The 25024-nt window shown below is 41.5% G+C and overlaps 3 protein-coding genes and 1 long non-coding RNA gene across 5 annotated transcripts; 1 reads left to right on the plus strand and 3 right to left on the minus strand.

Annotated features, from left to right (window-relative positions):
- Positions 1–50: 50 nt before the first annotated feature.
- On the plus strand, positions 51–869 carry LOC124175303. Of its 2 annotated transcripts, XR_006869137.1 has the most exons (3): positions 51–195; positions 267–425; positions 635–869. It is a non-coding gene; the product is annotated as an uncharacterized LOC124175303 (long non-coding RNA). The 2 variants fall into 2 exon arrangements; XR_006869138.1 differs by lacking the exon at positions 51–195 and having other exon boundaries at positions 259–425.
- Positions 870–1595: 726 nt separating this feature from the next.
- LOC124175301 lies at positions 1596–2943 on the minus strand. Its single transcript, XM_046555393.1, has 2 exons — positions 2584–2943; positions 1596–2497 (listed from the first exon to the last, which is right to left on the minus strand). The coding sequence occupies exons 1-2, from the start codon at positions 2587–2589 to the stop codon at positions 2096–2098; spliced, it is 408 nt and encodes a 135-aa protein (XP_046411349.1). The 5' UTR covers positions 2590–2943; the 3' UTR covers positions 1596–2095.
- Positions 2944–3073: 130 nt separating this feature from the next.
- On the minus strand, positions 3074–12201 carry LOC124175295. The gene is made up of 3 exons (XM_046555381.1): positions 12048–12201; positions 6995–7207; positions 3074–4307 (listed from the first exon to the last, which is right to left on the minus strand). The coding sequence occupies exons 2-3, from the start codon at positions 7173–7175 to the stop codon at positions 3607–3609; spliced, it is 882 nt and encodes a 293-aa protein (XP_046411337.1). The 5' UTR covers positions 7176–7207; positions 12048–12201; the 3' UTR covers positions 3074–3606.
- A 3930-nt stretch (positions 12202–16131) lies between these two features.
- LOC124175277 lies at positions 16132–23921 on the minus strand. Its single transcript, XM_046555341.1, has 4 exons — positions 23727–23921; positions 21849–23001; positions 19457–21736; positions 16132–19288 (listed from the first exon to the last, which is right to left on the minus strand). The coding sequence occupies exons 2-4, from the start codon at positions 22794–22796 to the stop codon at positions 19139–19141; spliced, it is 3378 nt and encodes a 1125-aa protein (XP_046411297.1). The 5' UTR covers positions 22797–23001; positions 23727–23921; the 3' UTR covers positions 16132–19138.
- Positions 23922–25024: the final 1103 nt, after the last annotated feature.

Genomic DNA, 25024 nt, shown 5'->3' on the forward strand with positions numbered 1-25024 from the left:
AGCTTATACCGTTTCGTTTTCTCCCTTCCATTCTCCCAGTTACCCCCTCCGCAAAAATCGCTCCGAAAACCTCGGGTGAGTGCCTCGTGAGTAATTCGCGGGGGGGAAGAGCGGCACGCACAACTTGCTGTAATCATTGCTGCCACAGTTGGCAGAGCTGCCTTCTGCACATGTGCGCATTCCCATACACATGCGGTACGTGGTATTAATTAACGAATCGAAGGCCTGCAAACTCGGCTAACCTGACAGCACGCTCACCGTTTCAGCCTAAATGTCGAACACGGCTGTTTCTTCGATCCATCCGGGAATCAGCGGCTTCACGTTTTCACTTGCGCGTATGCGTATCATATACGACTGAAACGAGCGTTGAAGGAGAAAATGGTTAGCCGTCATTTTGGTTAAGGAAACGTCAGCCAGACACTCTTGTAAGTTGAGCCGCGCACTAGTCCCTGACCATGGGATCTATATTTGCATGACGAGGATTAATGGTTCCTACGTAAATCGACACTTGGGTAACGGCGACGATTATTCTAATCAAATTAGACCGACACGACAATGAAAGCGTTGACACACGTGCCGTTTTTACTATGGCAATCTAAGTTTACGAAAATCAACGAAGTGTGTCTTCTTTCAGTATCATCTTCTCCGTTTTCCGATCCGCCAAGCAAAGGTCGCATTTCCAACAGCCGGAAACCAAGTAACCATTGCAAATGTCAACCGAGACAACGGCAACCATTAGGTAATGCAATCTGTTACAATCCCATCGTGAGAAAGACGGAACGCGAGGTGATGGATACCAAAGATTCGTACCTTACATCTTTACGTTATATATGTATATATATACCGGGAAATATACAGTGTGTTATATATATGTATGCAGAAATTTATATCGTGCAGCTTGTTCCAGCGTAGAATGCATTAAGCCAAAGCACTTAGCCCGGTACGTGTTACGGTAGAAAAACCAAGCGTGTCTCCGCTCAATTACATCCCCTTCGATATACCTAGGCCAAGGGCTTACTCTTAGGCTCACGCTTAGGGGCTGGCATTCCGGTTGAACCAGAGAGCGGAAGAAGTGCTTCTCATTTTCCCACGTGTACGTGTGCGTGCGGATGATTTATGCGTGCTTGAGAGCTTGGATGAATCCAGCAGGTCTGTAACGCTGTGCGAGTTAATTTTGAAACTTTTGAAAAGCTTTCCGGCCTCAAAGCCGAGGCCTCCTGTGTCTCTCTAACAAGAATATAACGAGGATGTCTTGAGTCCTCCGGAGGGCGGCGGAGACCTTTCACCTCCACTCACTCGCGCCTATTCTCCTTCCAGCGTGTCTCAACATCCTGCGAACGCCGATGACACTCTGCTGGCAACGCTGCTTCTGCATATCTGCATGTATAGATGTTTTGTAGCAGATTGCTGACACTGATCATTACCAAGCTTTGCAGCATATAGATAAAAGCTGGCAACAGACGCACGCGATGAAACATCCAATGAATGCAATTGTCATTTCGAAATTAAACCATCCGCACCTTGAGTCAGTTTCTTTGTTGGTTGTCCAAGGTTGAGGATACGTGACCGTTTAATCAGTTGGTACAACGAAAGAATACCGTACATCCGGGGTTAACTTTATTTTTCACAATACATTCCGAGTAGTTAATTGTACAAGGAATACAGCGATAAAATCAAACCTTATAGGCATATTCCTAGTCCTTGCGTCAAATACATGTTGTTGTGTTCGCCTTTCTCTTCACATTGTCAAAGTAAGAACATAACGCGCAGCTGCTGGCATCGATGCCGACAGTAAGATAGTATAGAAATAGCAGATGCGTGGTATAGCGATAGATTTATAATTGCGCAGTAGAAAATCGAAAGTATTATACGAAAGTGGGTGAGGATGTCGCTGCGCGAATAGATAGACCTTGAATGGGGATGGACAATGAATTTTTAGTCATAGTCCGGTCAGAATATAATGTAAGATTCAGTTATCGCCTGCAACAATTAGCTATATTTATAGGTACAATGCAAAGTGCTGCGCTGAATTACGTTATATCACCGTGATTGGATTTTCGAATTTTATCAAATGTCCGAGGAGGCGCAATCTCTCCTAAAATGAGACGGTCTTCTTTCTCTTGTCACTTTTGAAGGCCGACTTTGGTTTGATCTTGATCGCGGGACCTTCAAAGGGGAAATCCGCGTTCGTGTTCTCAGCTATGAGCGAATTGATTCGAGCTTTCCTAGCCGTAATAGATTTCAGTTGAGTCGGGTCTTCCTCCGTTTCAGAAACTTTCGCCCACTTGAACGCAGCCTTAGGTCTTGGCTTCTCTTCGACTTCAACGTCCTGCAAATTCCTGTGCCTGTTCGTCTTTTTAACCAACGTTGCGTCCTCGAAAATTTCGTTGTTGTCAAACTTCGTTGCGTGACGCTGAAAAGCAAAATCAGCTGCCTCCAGAGTCGACTTGGCACGTTCGATTTCTTCGTTTATGTCGACCATGTCGAACATTCTGTCCTGTTAAAAGAAACGACATTCAGGAAATATTTCGGTTAAACTGTAAGCTGATTTTTTTTTTTTTCAACATGTCAAAGTCAAAGTACCTGCATATCTTTGCGCTTGCGTCTAAGCTCTGCTAAGTCGGAGTCGAATGCGGCAGCGGCTCGTTCCTTGAACCGTCGATGAGTGCTGACAAAGTCATCTTCAAAGTTTTCCTCGTGTACGGGACGGCCGCGGTTGTCGAATATGAAATCCAGGTCGTCGAACGAATCGTTACGAGATTCGGCCAAGCCCCGTGTTCCTGAAATGTTAGTAAAAGCGCGCTTGTTATAGCAGTTAGTAAATTATTAGGCGATATCCGACAGCTCGGCCGTTTTAATGGGTTAACCGATATTGGAATACAACATTAGAAGCAACGTAGCCGAATTACACAGCGAAGTTATATTGCGATGGATACGTGAGACCTGATTACTTTTATTATCAATTATAATCAGGATTATGGGGTGGACAGTGTTTTTTGTCGACGTAACATTTATACATTTGCAGAAGTATCTGGTAACGGTCCGTAATTCTGTGTAAATAAATGCGAATGAAGACGGTAACACATTAATTTATTGACACCGAACGTAAGTTGTATACATTCAAAAAATACATGGCGAACACGTACATACAGAGCAATAATATTTTTGAATTTTTACGCTAGAACGGATTTGACGTTACGTGCACGAATTTCGTATATGACGCGAAGGAAGAATCATCGAGAGAGAAGAAGAGAGAGAGATGAGAAAATGAATTCGAGCGCACGAAAGCTAATGCAAAAAGGATCGTGCCTGGCAGAAGCGGATAAAAAATCCAAACGGTTCCGAAGAAAGTGAGGTGGGCAAAAAGACGAAGTGACGGGCGTTCGTAGGAGCTGTTCGATTCGTTGGCAACACGCTCGTTTCGCGCGTATCTCGTGCGGCGTTCTTTCGAATCCAAGAGGAAGACTCTGTTCGTCGATCCGTAGAAAGGACCGTTTTCGAGGAACATTTATAATGTAAGAGAGAAGGGGCTGGCGGGATTCTTCCGCTTCTCCGCGCAATGCCCGCAGGTTCGAAAGCTATCGGGGGTGGAGCGGAGGTCTTCGCCTAGAAGGAAACGTGCTTGTCGGACCTCTCGGCCCTCTCGGCGCGGACGGAAGAGACCTTCTTGCTGGTGAAGGAGCTCGACAAGTTTTCGCTGGCGGCGGCGTTCTCGTTAACGAAAGCGCGCAAGGCGGCGCTGCGCTGTTCGCGCTTAGCTTGCCTCTCGGCGATTTCCTCCATCTCTGTTTCCAGGTCGTTGAGACGGGCTCGGGTCTGCTTGGCTCTGGTGGCCGCGGCGCTCGGGGCGTCCTCGTCGAGCCCGGCTACCTTCGACCATTTCGTCAGGGCTGGCCTCTCCTCGGCGACGACGTCTTCGCTGAGGAACCTCGAGCGACGCTTGAACGCCGTATCGGCGTCCTCGATCGCCGCCCTGGCGCGATCCGACTCCGCCTTGACGCTGGCGCCGAAAGACTCGAAGAGCTTGCTGCCCGGCTCGTATTTCGGGCGCCGGTTGTTCTCCAGGTCCTCGTCGTAGCTCAGCGCCGCGACGCGTGCCTTGAAACGACGCGTCGTCGCCTCAACCTCGCTTGCGAAATTATCGCTTGCGGTATCGCGGCGCGTCCGCTGACCATGACTGTCGAACACCGTGTCTTCGTCGTCGATGAGCACTTCGCTCGAGGGTCGGGCGCGGGGACGGAATTCGGATTCAAGGTCAAGGTCACGCCCAAAGGAGTCGTTGCGGGAACCAGCAAGACCGCGGGAGCCTGCAACCGATCGAAATATAGTGAGCGTGTGATTTAACCGGTTAATTTACAGGAGCCCAGAAATATCGGCGATACGGAAACCGTCGGGAGTTTTCAAGACTTTGTCTTTTCAAGCCACATGCGGAAGGGTCCTTCGTCTTGTTTCAAACAGTGGGAGACTTCGACTGTGCAACTTTCGGTACAGGGCTTAGCTGTGTTTGAACAACAATTTTGACGAGTAAATCAAGAAAAAAAAAAAAAAGAAATTGACTGCGTCCAATCCTTTGGCTTGCAAAGAAAATAATTGCACTGAACGGATTTGAAAATTCTCAAGATGTCGTTTTCAGAATGCAGGAATGCGAAAATTCCAAAACCACCCGTGCAGGTAACACGCGGTTGTCAACCGACATAATTGCTTTTACTTTATTTCCAACAGAATTTATAGGACATGGTATATAGGACATTTATAGGCAGCTTTGGCGCGTTACCGGCTGTTTAGCTTAAATACCGTCTCCAAAACTCCAGGCTTTCCGTGCCGCCGAGGGTTATGAGTCCCCTTAAACCTGCAGCGGTTATGACCCGCGGCACTGCGGTAAAAAGCGAACCACCGGGAAAGGGTAGAGTATATTTAGCAGAAACCTGGGATAGCGAGGCAAGTGTGACGTTGTCTCGAAATCATTTTTAGAATCTCCAACTTCACTGGGTTTGCAGAACGCTTACTTTTTATTTTTCGGCACGAAGGAACCTTTCACGGCCGATCCGCCAATTTGAATTGGGTCAAGGCCACAGGATAAATGTCTCGCGGAACGAGCGAAATCTAAAAGTTTGAACGAATTTTTTATTTATTTTTTTTTTTCTCTCAGCAGCAAAGAGCCATTCCTTTAGATCAACGGCCCACCGGAAACTGCACGTACCGTGTACCCTGAAATTGTCCTACCGAACTCACAGCGATTGGCAGAGCTCTGATTCAAAGACCAACGAACTTCGACGCCGAGTTGCGTCGGAACTGCAGAAGCAATTAATTTCATTGAAGTCATGGAAGTAGGTCATAAATTTGCCGCACGTTTACACCCATGGGTGTGAAATAGTCGTCCTCCTCGTTATATGCGGATATAACTAACAGAGCCAGCTTTGGATGGCACCCAGTTCATGACGCCTTGGGCAAAATCCCACTTCGCTCTATTTCAAGAGAGTAAACAAACTCGCACTACTCGGCATTCGTGCAGAACCCTCGGCACCGTACCTACGTAATGCTTCTATTCATCCCAACCAACACGAGCGAACGGCGGACGAATGGCTGCAGTGAATTTTCACTCGGAATGCATAACAAGCGTTGAGACGATATGCTTCAAGTGCCAGGATATGGAACTATATCTGGGAAACGAATATTTTTCAACTACGACGGATGCAAGTCAAGCCTAATGCAATCCGAAACTTCACGTGCGCCTCTTTCTCTCACGGCGGCTATTTTGTAACGGTTAATTTGCTAAATCGTTATGAATTTACTACACGTTTACTGTACAAAAGAGTTGTCAATTTACAAAATCAGTTTGTAAGGTCACAAATTCCGTGCAGCGTCGTGAATTACTATTAATTTGTCTTAAATATACAATAAAAATTGTCGATTACACGAAAAATTTATAGGAAAATAAGAAAAGGTCATTTGAATTTAGTAACTTGCGTAGTAAATTTGTTGTATATGTAAATTCGATAAACGGTAAATGCATCGTTAATTCGCTGTTCCGTATCCGAATAAAACTTCCAGCACAGTGTAGGAAGTTCCATACAGAATTTTTTAACAGTGATACGCGAGCTGTACTAACCGCTTACTGATATCAGATCAATGAAGATTATTTTTCAAGTTGCGAGTGACAAAATGTTCTCTAATCGAGCGACGAAAGTTTTGTTCTTCCTTTTTCTGTAACATTCCGATGAAACACAAAGATGAGTCCCGAAGCAGTAGTCTGCAACCACGATGCGATGTAAACGATGCAGCATGCAACGGACGTACAAGTTCAACTGGACTTCAGTCAATTTAAAGTCAGAATCTTCGAAAACCAAACATTTATTCAACAATCAGGTAATACAATGATTATGAACAACGGCGTGTAGAACATATAGAGATAATGGTAACGTGACAGGGGGAGAAAATTGAAACGTAACAAACTATTTACATTTCGAGGAACCGTGACTCGGCCGTGAAGAGATTGAGATGAGATCAGTGAATATGTGCGTAAGTTGTCTCAACTTTTACGAGTACGCGAATGCTCGTCTTCTTCGGTGCACTTCGCGGTTCAACTATCGATTCTCATCTTAATCTACCTTTTTCACGGAGGCACAATTTCACAAACATATTGATCTAAGGTGCGAAGCACTGCGACTGAAAGAAAATGGGAAGAGTGGAGAAATAAAGTCAGGTGAAGAGTGACGCAGTTATGAATTTCAAACGAAAAAGGAACCGAAGAAGAGGATATTACAGTAGAACACACAGACGGCAGGCGATACATCGATACAAAGGTGTTTGAGGTGTCGAAGTGTTGGCTGTTACTTTTCCCTTACTTATTATTATAAATATGATTGGAGTACCGTGCGGGAGGCACGTGCCGATGTGCGGGACTGTGTTTTCGAGCGCAACGTCACACAAATGGGAAAGAAAAATTTGCGTGCCAGTGGTCAAAACCATTTTGGAAAACGACTGAAGCTTTTACCGATGTCGCTTCGGCGCGCTGCGATCTCGTCGGCGAGGGAACTTCTTGCTTCCGGGAAAAGGGGGCGTCCGCTGTACTTTCGGTCAAGGTGGTCGACCATTGGTTTGTAGTAGGATTCCCCCTTGTCGTAGTTGCATCCGTAGACGCGGGTGCGTGGCCTGCTTAATATCGGCCTGGACATCTTCGCTTCCTAAGGTAGACTGGTGCTCTTTTCTGAAAATCAGGAACTCGTGTTAAGGTAAGAATCAGCCGATGGGTCCGTACGAAAGTTTCGCCGATCGACAGTTGAAGAATAAAGCCAAGGCAATGAAATTTCCTTCCTTATCAGCAAATACAATTCGACTATCTTGGTCGTATGACGCTATGACATACTTTGGATATGCATTTTCAAGCCGCGTAAAATGCACGATTAATCGAGAATTTCCGGGTGCGAGTAAAACTTGAGACGGTAAAATATCTCTGGCTGTAAAACGACAGCTTGCTTTTTGGATTACCAGAGAAGTTCGTAAAAGCTGTGTGCGAAAACGAAGCGGGGTGATTTTGCGAATATCATCAAATTGTAAGCGGGAGAGGAAAGGCAACGGTTTCTTTCACACAAGCGGAGAGTTGTTTCGGTGGTTGCGTGGCCCAGTAGTTGTAAAATGGAACGACCGACTATATGTCCCGGTCGAAAATAGATCGAATCTAATTTGGCGCCCGTGAACCAGCCGCACACAAGCCGAGCGCGGTTTGGCTGGCCAAAGCAAGCTCTGCAAGAACCAGGCAGGCTGGCCGAAACTGATTTGACAAAGGCTGGTGACTGCGGGCGATGTTGCAGATCCGAGTTTTCGATTCTTTCGGGAAATTCCTACCGGTAAAGCGAATTAACCGGCGGCATGCGTAACACCCGAGAGCCTTGGTGCCGCATGCGTCATTTGCGGGAATCTTGAAAACACGGCGTACGTTTTCATGCGTAGCGCAACACTCGCAAGTTGACCACTTGGCATTCAATCAAATTACCCACGCGGTTTCGTTTTTTTACCGCAGTAGTTTGACGAGACCGAGTCCCGATCTCATGGGTCGTGTAAAATGTGCGTAGAGCATTCTGCTTTCGAAAGCCCAATCATCTTAAATTAAACTAGACGGTGAGGTGCCGGTTTTCATTCTATTAGTAGGAAACTGGGCTCCCTTCTCGACGTCTAGAAAGTGGAAATTGATTGAAAACTGCACCCTCGTACAGAGGAGCTCGAGTTATAGGCGGTAAAAATTAGTTCTGCAGTTCCGCACTCCGCATATTTCATATCTCAAGCACCGTTAAACTATTTCGGTACTAATCTTTACGGCACTTGATTGGCCATGCTTTCTCAAGTGCGAATAACGTTTACCATTCATTAACACTGTGTTTTCGATGTACAGGAGGGACGGCTAGAAAATTCGGATTGAACCAAAGATGATAATTTTTAAAAAATTTCAGCTCTAGCCGTTTCTAATTTATTTGTATAATAATTTTTTTTTTCAATTTTCATCCTACCCGTAGTTCGAAGCTAACAACGGGCTTTGGTTTGTCATTTTTTCTCGATTGGACGTAGTCAGTTTTTGGTTATACGTAAGTAAAAGTCAACAATGGTCAAAGAATATTGATTCCTCTTTGCAGTAGGTACTCAAAAGTAGAAAGTTTTCATAAATATTGATGGATCGCTGCTTAGAGAAACGTACGATGTAAAAATTTTGATTTTCACGAGTGGAAGAGCATTCGCAGACGTCACTACGATTAATTATAGAAAAAATTCGACGTCTCGATTTATAGACGACAAGGGGAATAATAAAATAAGAATATGAGCGCCGAGTTGGCGGCGACGAAGCGGCGGGGTTTGAGACGTTTGTCACCGACGCGCTAGAAACTAAACCAAAGATTATTTTTACCTCTTGGCAACAAGGTTTGACAATCGGCGCAATCAGTATTTGATAAATGAAATCCCCTGTCAACGCTCCGCGGCAGCGGGGTGGAGTCAAGGGTTGAATTTGACTTCGACGTCACAGATTTTCTCCGTAACTCTACATACGTCATCCTTATATACGGATCGGCAAGATTTCGGTGTAAACGCATTCCTGCCACGTACCCGGAATCCTTACGCTCACCCTGACGCAAGTCTGCACTCGACCCATATCGTGTATATCGTGTCTTCGGGTCGCAATGTTCCGAGATTCTATCGACGCAGAATCGAAAAAGCTGAACTTGGGGAGCACGGGCTTTGCTCCGGGGTCCATTTTTCTAATGACCACTTGCCTGATGAAGCGATCCTACCAATCGTTTTATCCTAGGTTACGAAAATAGTGACTAATAACTCCCGACACCTACTCAACGATCAGCTTGTAAGCTTGAGGCGTATGAGCTACGTCGGAAAGCATCACGGCCAAAATTACCCCGGATAATATGGTAGGCGCGCTGAGACGGACGTAAACGAGTACCTAGACAATACGCGGGTCACTCATGGCTCCGTGGCGACAATCATCCGATACGGATAAATGATGGACATCCCATACTCGGAGTCCGTCTCCTCGCTCTTTAGTCCTGCTCTCTTTCTCGAAGTCTTTAAACACGCATCGCCGGCGTCACCTCTCTTTCAGCCAGCTCCCGGGACGTCGTATTATTAAGTAGCCTCCCGCACGAGGCCAAGTCATTAGGAGTTGGGACCCCAGAGGGGGGCCCGTGCAACGCTCGTTTAACGGATGAGCGACATCGCGATTTAGCATCTAGATGCGCCAGCAAAGCGAGACCAGCAACGAAATATGCTCCTCACTCCAATACACACACAATTTTCGATCTGCGGAGGGTGTCGAATATTTGTGGTATTCTCAAGGTACCTCAAAATCGTTCTCATTTTTCACAGTAAAATTGACCCGTTGTATCGGATTTGTTTTCAAAGCTTACAACACGCGAAAAATATTCCAACACCGATGCAGGAACCAAAGCCATCCTACTCCAGTGACCACGCATCTGCGATGCAGGGTGAATCATACGCCGGTATGTAACGTCAAACTAGATTTCCAGCCTTGATGTCTGTCTGTCCTCGGTTATTTGTGAGGTGGCCGGAAGCCCGCATGGAATGCTAAGAAACCATTAAAAACCGCCCCGTCTACCGCGTCACGTCTCAAAAATATCACGCGGTATACTTTTCAGTATATGTAGGTCTGCACGGGTACACCCGTGAGATAACATTTTGTCTCTTCTCGCTGTGTCGCCGAATATAGCTATACGTACTCGAGACTTCGCTCAGAGTTATCTTTTTTTCGTTATCCCTTTCATTTTATGTTACTTCTTTCGTAGCTAAGAATAGTCGGTGATTATTTATGCGGTGCGACGCAAGCGGCCTTAAAGACTTTTTCAAGATTATTGTTATTATTACTATTACTATTACTATTATTGTTGTTGTTGTTGTTGTTGTTGTTGTTGTTGTTGTTTTTGATGTTAACGTCTCCGTGATTACATCCACAGATTCAATCATGATAAGTAAATTCTGTGGCGCATTGTTCGTACGTAAGTCACTCCTTCTACTCTATCGGTAGGACTTGTTACATGCGTATTTCGATCTGGCAGCGATAGTTCGTTATGCAGCTATGAATACAATAAATTCCCGCGGAATAAATGTTACCGTGTCGACGCGGCGACGAGACATGTATTATAAGAATTTCCCTCCCACAAACGATCCCGTAATAACTTGCGCCATTATTTCACCTCTTCGTTTTCGCATGCGCGTAATTGTCGTACAGGTTTAATTTCACCCCGGCAGGTACCCGGCGTAATTGCGTAGCTATACGACGAGTCGCGGCATCCCGCGGTCATTGAAATTCGTACTAGTACATTGAAATAGTCGAGGAGCGGGCACGTCGATGGAGTTTCGTTACATAACGAGTTAAGGAACCCAGAGGTACGCGGGCGACGCGCACGTAAAGAAAACCCCGAGAGCGACGAAGAGCCGAGTCGAAACAGACAAGAAGAGAGCGAGGGAGTCCAAATTTAGCTGGTGCAGACATTGTTTTAGAATCGGTGATATCGATTACAAAATCTAATTATCTAATGCGCTAATCTATTTTACTACTGCGTGTACTCGTTGGAGGATCGCCAAGCTTTTTTATTTCGATCTCCACGTCACGCGATAGCTAGGCGCTAGCGCTATCTTGTTATTTGCATGTCAGGATACTGGAGATTTCGAATACACACGCGTTTTGGATTCAATAACCGACGACTTGCATGGAAGCTCTTGACTTTGTCGCCTCCGACACGTGCACGAAACCGATTGCGTACGAGCTTATAAGTGGGTGCAATACCACCGTAGTGAAGCCGTAGGCGAGGAGAAAATTGAGTTGAAACCGAGGTTCAAAAACTTGCTAAATTCCGTAAAGGGTCTGGAAAAGAGAACCTATCGTCGAGGAAAAGGTATATATAAATTGACGGACTGCTGTATACCACGCGTAATATCAAACTCACAACTCGACGTTCGTACGAATGATTTTTTAAATATAAATCCAAGTCGACAAGATATTTTAAGCGGAATTTGATACTTGCGGAGCTGGTGTTGCGTGGGTACAGGAAAGTTCGCAACATCGGTATTAGTCGGTGGCGAGGTAATGAAGGCCGTATCAGGTTTTGACATTCGGATTTTACTAAATTCAATTACGGAGGCGGATTACTCCGTTAAATTTCTTTGATAATTTCCTTGGTCTTCCAAGGAAACAGTATGAACGGGGATGAGGATGAAATTGCGAGAGTTGAGGAGACCAGAAGAGAAAAGCTAGGCGAGATGGTCTTAAGGTCAGCACGCGTTTGTCGGTCACCTCTACGCGTCAATCACGAAAATTGGCGAGCTAACCTAATTGCTCTATATCGCGAATCTGTCGACTACATTAGATTTCGGTGTCAAAGGTTAGTATGTCCGAAGAGCGAAGCCAAATCAATCGAAGCTGGCAAGTGGTAAATTAAATTTCAACAGACAGTCAGCGGGTGGATGGACGGTGGATGGGTGGGTGAATTATGAGGACTTGCGGAGAGTAAAAGCCTAGACAGAAATCGTACCTAAGTTAATTTTCAGGGTATTCCTCAAGGTGCGACGTCTTCAGAGGTACCGGCACGACTTGATCGGGCGTCTCGACGTCCGGCGTTTCCCACTCTCCTTAGGGTTACCCCTTCCCTCCCTGTCGCGAGGCCTCCGTTACACGCGATTCTGGGTATTTTATGCTCCGTGCGTAGGCGTATGTTGATTTCGAGGCCAGTTCGGACGAGTAGAAAAAATCCAGAGATTTCAGTTTGGACGTGTAAATCGTATTAGTGTGCACGATCGTATATATAGATAGGTATGTACGTGCGTGCGTGTGTGCGGGAGGGGGGCACTTGTATGATCAGCAATTTTTACTGATAATTCGAAATTTATTTTGAATAGAAAGCACTAATTTTAGATCTTGTTTCAGGTAACTCTGCACATACCTTCGATCTGTTCGCCATATTGGTAGACGACGAGTGAACCTCGTTTCGTGGGCTCCATCCGATTGGACTCAGCAACACGAATTCGTCGCCTAATTCTCGGAAGTGCAATAACAAAAATTAAACGTGAAATAGTTGTAGCTATTATGAGAAAGGATAAGTTAGGTTAAGGATCTCTGGATAGGTGCACTCTGGTTTAATGACATGAAACTGCATATTGAAGCGTTCGCTGAAACTGTACTTATGACTAACTCCTTGAATGCGGGAGGATTACAATACAAGGAGGCGTTTGGACGGCATTGCAGCGCTGCGACATTCTTGAATAACGAACAAAGTACATCGGATAACCATCGGAAATACAACTTGTTTAAATTCTTCCTGATACCTGCTTCCACAACTGACAAATAATTCATATCTATTCTAATGCTCGATACAAAGCATTGATTCTACAAGCTATTGAATCGTCTTATATCAGAAGAGATAAGTCGGAACGCATGATAGATGATCAAAAATGATAACACAAAATAATATGCACGTGAAAAAACACACAGGCCTCACTAGCATACAGTGAGAATATGCACGTCCGACTCCTTAGCTGTGGGTCCTACGATGTTCTGGATGCCGTGATTTTGACGATTCTGAATGATGTTGGAATCGATTCTTGAATGCATTATTTCGACGTAATTTTGCGGAAGGTATCGTTTGGGCGCGGTCCAAATACGCTGCGCGTAAGAAATCCAGAATTGCAGCCAAAAGCATCCGATTCCTACCGAGTTTTCAGATGGATGGGAAGGAAAAACTATGAATTCACAGTGACAAAGTTTTTGTTTCAGTTCAGTAACAGTTTATTCAATGTGCCTTAATTCTAATACAAGTGTTCGCGTGACAGTGTACGGTACTTCAACAGGTTGCCTAATAGTAGTTATTATAAAGTTGAAGACACAGAGAATATGAGGAGAGAGAAGTACAATATAAGTTGCTTTGAGCAGAATGCGTGAATGGTTATATGGATGTGAGGTACATGTTGTAGAGTTCAAGTTCTGAGCTATACACGTGTGCAATGTACATACCTCTAAAGAATACGGTATGAATAATATTGTAATTTTACTACTGCATGTAACCTGTACTAAAATCAATAAATTAATGAATTTCCCTGTATGCTTTATGCCTTTTTTCTGCTGTTGTTTCTACGGTATTTCTGGTGTATTTTCGGCGTTCCTGGGTGTACAATTGATTGGAACACGGACGTACAAATGAATTCCGGAGCAAATGATTTTTTGCTAAAAAAGTAACCCCGTTGCATTTTTGGTGAAAATTTTCGCTATTTCCAGAAGTGCTGGGATAAGTTCTTTCTGGCACTATTCCGAAGTAATTTTGCGAGAGAAATCGATTGAGCGCAGTCCCGATACGCTGCGAGCAGCGGATCAAAAGTTACAGCCGAAAAACCAGAACCTGTGTTTTCGACATTTTTCAGCAGGTGCTTTTTCCTTCGTAACTTCTTTCCTGTTGATCCCACGCTCCTTTCGCTGCGTTTTCTGAGTTCCTGGGGGTCCAATTAGCCGGGAAATAGTCATACAAGTCGAATCTGAGACCAAAAGTTTTCGCCTCCAAAAATGAAGAAAAAAGTAAGGCTAACCCCTTTGTATTTTTGGCCAAAATTTTCGCGATTTTGAAAAGTGCTGGAATAAATTCTTTCTGGCACTATTCCGAAGTAATTTTGCGAGAGGAATCGATTAAGCGCAGTCCCGATACGCTGCGAGCAGCGGATCAAAAGTTACAGCCGAAAAACCAGAACCTGTGTTTTCGACATTTTTCAGCAGGTGCTTTTTTCGATGTAACTTCTTCCCTGTTGATCCCACGCTCCTTTCGCTGCGTTTTCTGAGTTCCTGGGGGTCCAGTTAGTCAGGAAATAGTCATACAAGTCGAATCTGGGACCAAAAAGTTTTGCCTCCAAAAATGAAGAAAAAAGTAAGGCTAACCCCTTCGCATTTTTGGCGAAAATTTTCGCGATTTTCAACAGTACTGGAAAGAAATCTTTGATGCACTATTCCGACGCAATTTTGCGAGAGAAATCGATTGGGCGCAGTCCCGATACGCTGCGATCATTGTATGAAAAGTGACAGCCGAAAAACGAAGAAATTTATTCGCCATGTCTGTCCTATTCGTCCTACGCTCTTTTCGATGCGTTTCCTCAGTTTCTGGGGGTCCAATTAGCCAGAAACGGGTCATCAAAATCGAATCTGAGCCAAAAAAATTTCGGCTCCGAAAATGAAGAATAATGTAAGGCCAACCATGTGTCTCTACGAATCACACATGAATATGCTCTGTCCAGCCATCACCAGTCATTCATCCGTAGTTTCCGATTTTCACAATTTCTTCATAGAGCTTTACCGAACGGAACCAATAATAAACATACGTTACGGAAACATTACAATAAAAATGATACCATACGTGTTAATGTTTCAATTCAGACTCACTAATGGTTGAGCATCAGCATCACCGACGTATACATATTGCACAACAGTAACTTTGTCAATGAAATGTCGATTATCAATCAGTATTGAAAGTTCATTCGGGTCAGGCGGCAGAGCAGACGATTGATAATCCTTCATTCTCACCATCTAAGACGAGTAAACATATATCTTCCTGTTGAACGTGTTCCTTGACAAACCGCCATCAAGGAATATATATTTCACCATAGAACAGATGCAGCCTACGCTTATGCATAGATTCACTACGTTCTAGGAGTCACGAAAAGTTGCCTGCAGTGGGACTGACTATACAAGTTTCCTGGAGACGTGGTCTAGCTAGTGGAAAATCTCACGATGAATGAGAAAATGAGGCACTTATTACACTAATTGAGGATGAATGTATGGAAAATATGTTTGTTAGCGATCAGTCACACACAAATCGCTTAGACATTTATAATGTCATATCTCAAATTGAGTCGGAACGCTGTAGCATTACTGTAAGAGCCCTTAAGAAAATTGTTAGATGTAAGCAAAGGACGTGGGGTTTTGATTTAAGTACACACACGTGGGAGATATTCTGAAAAACATGAATCAGGTTGACGGGTAATCGCACACAACTGTGTTCATTACAATGTTACAATTTTTTGTTAAATAGTGCATTGTGCTACTAGTGCGAAAAGTGAGCGATGTCTAGTTAAATTTTTCAAGCAAGTGTTTGAAAACGATATTATACGTTGATGTTCACAGCCTGCACATCAATGTTGAAAATGCAGGTATTTCGTTCATTTCCGCGGTCATCGATAGGGGGAAAGTGGAAAATAATGAAATTTTGAAATCGAAATAATGAAAGTACAATATATCCTAGATTAGTTCACAACATACAAAGTTTATTGGAATAGTCGATACAGTCGTCAAAAGAAGAATTCACAATCTTCGAAATCAGCACTGATAGTTTTGCACACAATATTCTAATTATTTTTTTAGTAATAAATACAATCCATGTATTTGCGTAGTCAGTCTTTTTGACAAATTAACAAAACTCTCACACTGCTGCAAGGAATTTTGTTCCGTAATATAATTTTACTCCAAGACGATCGCATGGTGAAAAACGCGCATAACGCAAGATGATTATCTAAACCGTCAGAATAAATATAAGATCTAATATTCTCTCTGTGCTCGTAACATACATTTCAATCATTATTATTCCGTATATAACAATTATTTAATACACTCCTTCTGAGGACTATAGGAATATCATCTTTGTTAACATTAGTTAAGAAATAATTGTGTAGGTAACGCTGCAGCGTATGGCTGGTTTTCAACAACTGCCCGCACAGATCAAAGCCGGGCAACTTTATACGCAGGCACAATGGGTGGGTATGGTTACACTGACTGGCTAGTTCTGATGCAATCGGTATAAGGGAAATTCGGTATCGCGAAGCAGACGCGACTGTTCACTGTACTTGTCCAGTTTTCAAGCTTCCTAACTAGGAAGTGACGTGTTGAGCGGAGGAATCCGATTTATTGCTTCTATAGTGAAGATAAATTTGAAAACATACCAGGCATCGAAAGAGAAAAAACCATTACCTCAAGCAAATTTGGTCGCGCTGAATTTAATAAAACGATAATCCAATTTCTAAATAAAAAGTAGGATCAAGGTATCTTACTATGTTTAAGCAATTACGGATGTGGCAAGAATTTCGACTGAAATAATTAACAATCACATAAATCTTATACATTTAGTTGATTGAAATTCGATAAACTGTACGAACAACAAACGTTGAAGAAGCATAACATATCATTTTTTTTCATTCAATTACAACTTGTCAGCTTAGTTTTACAAAGAAATTTCACTCAAGCGGTCGATATTCATCAGAATTCTACCGTTTCAATAAAATTACTGTGTTCTTTGGGTTTGCCGAAAACTTATAATTCTGCTGACTGCGATAACTACAGGCGCCACGTGTCTTTTTTTTTTTTTTATTCATGACCATGCTCATTGTCGTTGCTTGATCATAAAAATATATTGTCCAATTTTGGGCTATAGTAGGATAAGCTGTGTAAGGGCTTTCAGCCATTTTGTGTAGGAAATAAGTGAGTTTGAGTCAGCTAATTGGACGGTTTTTTTTCAATATTTATCATGAATTGTGTAAACGTGGCACTGATGGTACAGAAAGAAAAAAAAATGAACAAAAAAAACCAAGGAGATCTGCAATGGCCTTGATCGACTCTCCACCGTTTAAATGCTGTCGTATTGTTAGGATATCGGCAAGGAAAGAGAGCGGCCGTCAATTGAAATTTATTGACGTTCATGTTACACATCTTTCAACGCGCTGATGACATTAGTGGTTAGCGGACGTTCAGAATATGACCTAAAAGTGAAAAAGTTCTATTTCAATAGTGGAACATCGCTATTGCGGTCTAATCTTAAAATGTTAAAAAATTGAACCAACACAATGTCAAATTTAAACTAAGATACACATAGAGGTAATGTCATCAGCCGTTCATGCGTCCTAAACGTAGATTCCTAATTTTAACATATACATTTTTATCGCATGTTAGAATTCTACAGTGTGTTAAATTCAATGATGCATTATATCATATTTAAATTGACAACAACAGTTAGCTATAGAGTAATTTACCTCGACCCATTTGTATAACAATAATTTGAAAATCGCTCTTTACAATAGACAATATACGTTGTCTTCTTTCCTCCGTGGAAACCCGGGCAACTAGACGCTGCTAAACGATTCAAGAATAGTATAATTATTTTAACACAATCATAATTATGTCCTGAAAAATCATTCTCGAGGTTCCAAAGTCAACAAGAACAATTTTCCGGTTGATTGAATCGTAATAAAACTTTGGACATTGCTTAACGTCTCGTCGCCCGGGAATGCGATTTCTTACAATAAAAATATATGGATTGTTTCATATTTTATAATACCTATTTACATATCACAATTATACTAGGACTTTGCAAAATTCGATGCGACGAATTACGTAACACATAAAAGCAACCGTAGTTTAAATAATGCAATACAATCATGAATGTTAAACTTAAATAACGATACGTTTCACGTTTTAACGCAACTTTTGCCGAAAAATAAACAATATTCAATTAACTAAAAATTGTATACATGAATATTAGTAACATTGAAATATATTTTAATAAATGGAGCGATAACCATTATAACGCCAGTGAGAACTTAATTTACTATGCGGCACCAGTAAAATGTGTGTACGACAAGCTTTGTACACATGCTTATATATCGGCGTGTGTATACATATACATACGTACAATATACTAGAAGTTTCAACGAAATTATTCAGTATGTATGTATATGTATGTATACAGTGTAACTTTCAATAGACGCCACAGAGTAAGATATAGTTTAAATTATAAATCTGACATTGGTCAGAAAGTATTTTTCATAAATGCGCTCTCACTATTCTGATAATTCCATCGGGTGTTTCGTGTTCGTTAAGGCTCAAAAATTCATTAAACAATCAAATAGCAGTTTGGTCACTCTTCGCAGAATCGAAAAACATTGTAGATTTCGTTGAACCATTGAGTTATTATTTCAGTGAAATCTACAAGCACCTAACGATTGATGGTAATGAAATATGTCTTTTGTATCACATTGATGCAGTTTGGCATACAGGAACAGGCCCAATAATAGATTAATTGTCAATTCCCACCAAACTTACCAAATTGATTTCCAATATGTTAACCATACCTGCGACTACTGATGGAAATATTCGATCGTCTCATTACGGTTTGTTGCGTGGTAGTGATTGGCTAAATTCGAATGTCAATCAATACCCTGCCAGACAAGTTTACACAAAAAAAGTAATTGATTGTGAGCTAATCGAGCAAAAGTGCTGTATCAAGAATACTTTCATCAATGACGTTAACAAATAAACAAAACTAAAAATAAACATAAACATAATTATAATTGATAAAGACAAAAATTAATAATCACGCTACCCAAATGTTTGTATGGTTGAATAAATTTCCCATAACGAAACTGAAATTTGAGAGAAATTCGGAACTTTGATTACAACAGGTGTATAACCCGGGAAAATTGCGATATTTCCCAATATAAACTTTTTTAATTACGATATAAGTGTGTAAGAAAACAATCATTTTTTGTCAAATTTATTCGTAGGTAAGGCATTGATCTTGATTGGGATATTTCTTCTGTTGCAAATTCAATTTGATGGCGAAGCGTCCCTGCTGGCTTGGATTTCATTTATGTCATTGACCGATTCATCAATTTTTTCATTCGGATCACAGATTGATCCGTCATCGGAAAGTTCTGGATTTACTGCGTTTGTGATTGAGCGTTTAAATTCACGATCCTGAATAAAAAAAAAACAACAATGATTTAAACCATTATCAGTCTAAAAGACTAGGTTTCAATTGAAAATCAATTGAAAATGACTGTAAATGTATTGAAGTGAGAAGCAATGTGCAACTAATTCTAATAAAACTATAGAGAGAGTAATAAAATTGTAACACATGATTACCTTCTTGTGCGACTTCTTTATTGATTCAATTTGTATCAACATATTCGATTTATTCGGTGGAGTGTGAACCAAATCTTCAGGACCACCCTCGTCATTTGGATTAGCAGATGCTGTTTTAGATCTCAAACTTGTTTCATTTTCCCCTTCCAAAATATCAATCGAGTCGTTAGCACCGTTTACGTCAATTCTGTCGCTACTATCGAATAGCGATCCATCGTCTGACAAGTCCGGATCTTTATTAATTGTACATTGTCTTCTTTGTTCACGAATTTTCTTATGAGATCGTTTAATAGAGTCTGCTTGGCGTAGCTTTAAGAAGCTTATTATTCTTGAACAATTCGGAGGGGTTGTAGTCAAAGTACAGCCAAGGCTGGTCGATGGTTTGGGATTTTCAAACTCATTTTCCAAGATCAATTCATTGTGTTTTATAGTTTGAAAGCCGACGAATGGTTTTTCATCTTCAACTGATGTTTTAGTTTCTATGAGATGAAAATCGTTCTTTTCACTGTCAACATTCAAGTTCCTTCTCAATCTACTGCTTTTTTTGTCTTTTTTGTGGGATTTTTTTATCGAATTAATATCAAAAATTAATTCTGAGGTGAAACGATTTTTTGGGGTAGATGGACCATTTGAATTTTCACCATCGCAACCTTCTCCACTAATTTGAGACTCAGAATTACTCTGTGTAACAACCGGAGAGTCTCTCTCGTGATTGGGAGTATCGAAACCATTTTCCACAGATTTAAAGCTTCCATCTTCTGTTGACAAGTTTTTGTCCCCTGAACATTCCAAAGAATTTGATTGCTTCATTTCGGCGCTTGTCTTGGGAATAGTTTCAGAATCGGTCGGTTTTAGCAAAGATCTCCGCTTTTTTATTGGTGTGAAAATTTTAAACTCTTCTTCAGCACTCTCATATTCCATCGACAAAGATTCAATATGACACGAATCACCTGATGAGTTGCTTATTCCAGTCTCATTTATCAGTAAAGATTTTTTTCTTTTATTCGGACTAGATCTATCCAATGGAGATCTATCAGATATAGATAATTCAATGGAACGATCAATAGCTAATAACTTGTCAGGTGTGGCAGAGCTTGCCTCACTTTCAGTCGCAGGTGCAGATCTCATCACAGATTCGTCAGACATTGACTTATGTCTCTTCGATGCACTGGATGCAAGACTATCACAAGATAGAGGTAAAGTTTCAATACCGCTAATGAGGCATGCGTCGTCCGAAGTTTTTTGCTGAGTGTCGCTATTGAAATATTTGTGACGTTTGGCAAATTCAGTAACAATTTTTTGGTGTTTATTCTTTTTGTGTGACTTCTTTACAGAGCTATATTGTCCCATTAACAATCTACTTGAATTGACGTTCTCTGGCGTAACAGCTCTGACAACGCTTTCAGAACTATTCAGATTGCTTGTAGGACTTGACGGTTGAAGTTTTTGGCTGTTATCAGGTGACGGTGATTCTACTAAAACGTTATGTACAGATGCATGAGGCTTAAATAAGATCTTCTTCTTCTTATCTTTTATTTTCTTATGCGATTTCTTTATTGAATCTGTCATTATTTGGTCCAATATATTAACCACATTCTCAGGTGTCACTGATCGCTTAGCATTCTCATTGTCTGCCTGACTGCAGGACTGTACCGCCTCTTGCTCATCTTTTACAGGTGAAATTAACTCCAACTTGTCAAATGATAACTTGAGTGGCTCTCTGTCTGCAATTTGGGAACTGTGACTCGAATTATCCTGTACATCAGTTTTGTACGGTAAATTACCGATATTTGTTTCACCTTTGGTTTCGGGCGTTGCTGAATAATCAAAACTTGAACCACGACCAGAAAAGTCTTCGATAGAGTTATCCAGGCACATTGATCTCTGGTCGACCTCCTGCTCAAATGGGATTACTCCGAAACCTGAGCTGGTATTGCTGATAGGGCTCAAATTATTCTCGGAGCTATTTAAAATTTCACTCTCAACGATTGGTTTGTTTTCCTGCATTTCTGTGTAATCAAATATCGATCCCGAGTCGGATATTTCATCTTCTGAGTGGTTAATAATGGTTCTTTTTTTGCTTTTATCTTTCTTGTGAGATTGTTTAATAGAGCCGACACTATAATTCGGACTTGGATAAGAATCATTTGTAATTGGAGTGGCAGGTCTCTCATCCGAGTGTGTCAACATAATAGAATCTTCTGGTTTATTTTCTGTCTTTACACAATTCTCTATTAGTTGGCGCGCATACAACTTTTCCGAACGATTACTCTGCCGTTCCTGCAACATAAGTAATTTTCGGATCAAATAAAGTTTGTGAATAACAATGTCAACAATTATTATTTTCTGGTAAGGTAAAATTAGAATTAAAATACAGTCATTTCTGAGATACCTTTTTGTGGCTCTTTTTGATAGCGCTCATACTCTCTGGTACAAACTGTACAATATTTTCTGGTGTAGTCGGTCTCACATCTTTATCGTCGTCTTCAAAATCTTGAAACAAGTTCCTTGGAGTGCTGACGCTCATTCTGTCGTACTGCTTTGATTTTTTCACACTCTGTTTGGCAATGTGGAAGTCGGGAGTTTCAGCATTATGTTTGAGATTGTTTATAAATTCCTCACGAGACATTGGAGTTTTGTTTACAGACCTAGGCAAGTTTGCATTAGGTTTTGGACTCGGTGTAAGATAGTTCAGTGACTTTTTTACTTTTCTGTTTCGATGAGATGGAGTTTGATTTTGATTTTCATCAATTGAATCAATCGATGTACCTAAACAGCTACTCAAATTAGAGCTGTTCGAACTGGAGCTAAAGTTCAATGTTTTGTTGATCTTTGAAGTTTTGCTTACATTAGAATCAAAGTTTGGCGACTCTTTTTTGCAAAGATTCTCAGCTGAATTAAAAATTTTTGTCGGAGTCGGACTTAAGTCAAAGTTTAAAGCCTTATTTATTTTCGTTGTTCTTTTGTTCGAAGGACTGTAGTTTATATTTAACGATCGTAATATTTTGGCCGATCTCGTCAAGTATTTCTCATTACAAATCGGACTTTCATCTGAATCAAAGTTTGGTGATTTAAATACCGTGTCACGCCTAGGCGCACCGATTTCAAAATTTAACGACCTATTTATTCTATATTGAAATAAACTTCGCTTTCTTCTTGGGACTGATCTGCTAAGTAATCTCGTGCTGCCGAATCGATGCTTAGATATATGCCTGATGTCTTCGGTCGGACTCCATTTTATAGTAAATTTTTGACCCGTTTCAGTATTACAAAAATCAAAATCGTCTTCGGAATTGCCATCCAACTCGGAGGATTTCATCAAGTTTCTATCTTTGTACATCGTGAACACAATGTTTTGACCGAGAGTGATTATTTTTCTTTGTTTTGATTGTTGAAATGGTATTTCAGCTAATTCAATTTGTTTTTGCGATGAAATTGTTCATTCTAATTATATTATAAAAGATGATAAGAGTATGAACATTGTGTTTAAACTGTTTGTCGCTTCATTGTGACAAACAGGATTTTTTTCACGATATGGCAGTTATCTGTAAAAGAGAAAAAAATAAAACACACAGGTCATATGAGCAAATGTTGTAAGGATCATATCAAGTGTCAATATATAATTCAGGATTTATTATCAGCATATGAACCGATAACAAAATACTCGGGAGAGAAATAAGAGCCAGGCAATGACCCGTAGGTCGTTGCTACCGTGCAGCTACCCTAAGATAAATCAGAGTACCAGGAAATATAATTATTGTATCCCACTCAAAAATTCACTTCATTCTACCATGAATTCCAAAACACGTGTTTTTTCTCACTGTAATATTAAAGCAACCGAACTAAATAGTTTATTCGAAAGAGCAGCGACAAGTAAGGCAATGCATAGAGAATAAAGTGGGTGGAGCATCCTTACAGTAGACAAAACCCTATTGTTAGTAGACACCAGCCTGACTTGGTGAACTTTTGGATTAAAGGAGTATCGCAATTGGTTTATTGAATAAATATTAAATTTAGATTAAGGAATTTGGCTAGAAAATATGGTTAGGAACCCACGATATATAAAAATTTGTCACTCCCACGTAGAATAGGCATTGAAACAAGTAAACCAATTTCACTGACCAGCCCAGCGAGTTTGGTAGAGCGCGACGCAACAGGCGGCTAGTTATTGTGAGAGGAAGAAGGATGAGGTTGTGTTTTATGGTGTTAGAAAGCTCCGCGCGGGTTGGATAGAAGTCATACGTATGTACGTTATGTCGCGTGTACTCACGTGATGGAGTCGCATTGCAAACTCGCCGACAGCTTGAAACGTCGCGATTACACAGCAGCAACGAATCGACGATAATATTGCTCTTACCACTGATTAATAGTCTCTTGAAACACAACTGAAACACTCCTCGTTAACCGAACGCACCACCATTTGCTCCAGGCGTTCGTTGCGTCCTATGCAACGAAACTCGTTTCCCCGGCCCCCGACACGTATTATCCTAGTTCAGCGGCGTGCTGCACAGATGGCGTTCCGATAGTTTAAATACTATAGATACCGGAATCCCGATGATTAAAACTGTCGAATATAAGCTTCGCATCAACGACGTGACGTGTGTTTCACGCGACCGACTTATCATTCGCAAATTTCTTGATTTTCCATTATTTTTACATATACTATCGGATTAGTAATTGTTTTATTGTTTCCTGCTTGACGGAACGAAACCTGCCACCTTACGCACGTTTCCGGCTGTCCTGCGGATAAGACTGAAATGCAATTCATACAATTGTAACGTGAAAAATGTATGAACTATGGGAATTTTCTGACGCTACTGTACGCCATGCAGCATCTATCATTGCTCAATCGGAAATTCTTGATGCTAGGAATCCGGGTGGACGTATACTGCGAATATTCCTCCGGCACCTGTTGCTCAACTTTTCCGCATCGACAGAGCTGAGTTGAGAATCACTGATCGTTCAAAAGGGAAGGGATCGCCGCTGCATTCAGTCATGGCATGTTATTCGAGAATGAATTTATATGGACATATGCAGTCCAGTGAATGCACTTGACTTTCAGCACTTCTCCCGGCAACGTAACACGGTTGCAAATGCCGTGAACGTGCGATCTGAGAATGATCGAGAAATTTCTTGCAAAAGTATTTCCCATTCGAAGGATGAGAACCCTGCAATATGCATTTGAAAACTAAAACCCCGATGATCCGAACCTCCCGCCCCTTCCCTTCCAGGAAAGGCCCAAACAACGAATACTACCTGCGAGCTCTCGGGTATCTCACATAAATTTATGCACGGTCCCAATTTTCACGAATGCGCAAAAAAAAAAAAAAAAAAACTAAATCAAAGTATGACTTATAAGGGCTAAAGTAATAGTTTTCAGTACACCTTATATGTTTTATAACTGATTCGTAACTTGTGCAGCATTGTTTATTGAAGGATCGGATCGTGTGACACAAGTGTGTTGCTTTCCATACATCTGTAGTCATTTTTTATTGATTGCAATGTAATTGTAAAACAACAGGTATACGTGTTACCTACACCCGGTCATCGTTGCGGCCGGAGATATTG

Source organism: Neodiprion fabricii, chromosome 2 (assembly GCF_021155785.1).
Source record: "Neodiprion fabricii isolate iyNeoFabr1 chromosome 2, iyNeoFabr1.1, whole genome shotgun sequence".
Classification (NCBI taxonomy): Eukaryota; Metazoa; Arthropoda; class Insecta; order Hymenoptera; family Diprionidae; genus Neodiprion; species Neodiprion fabricii.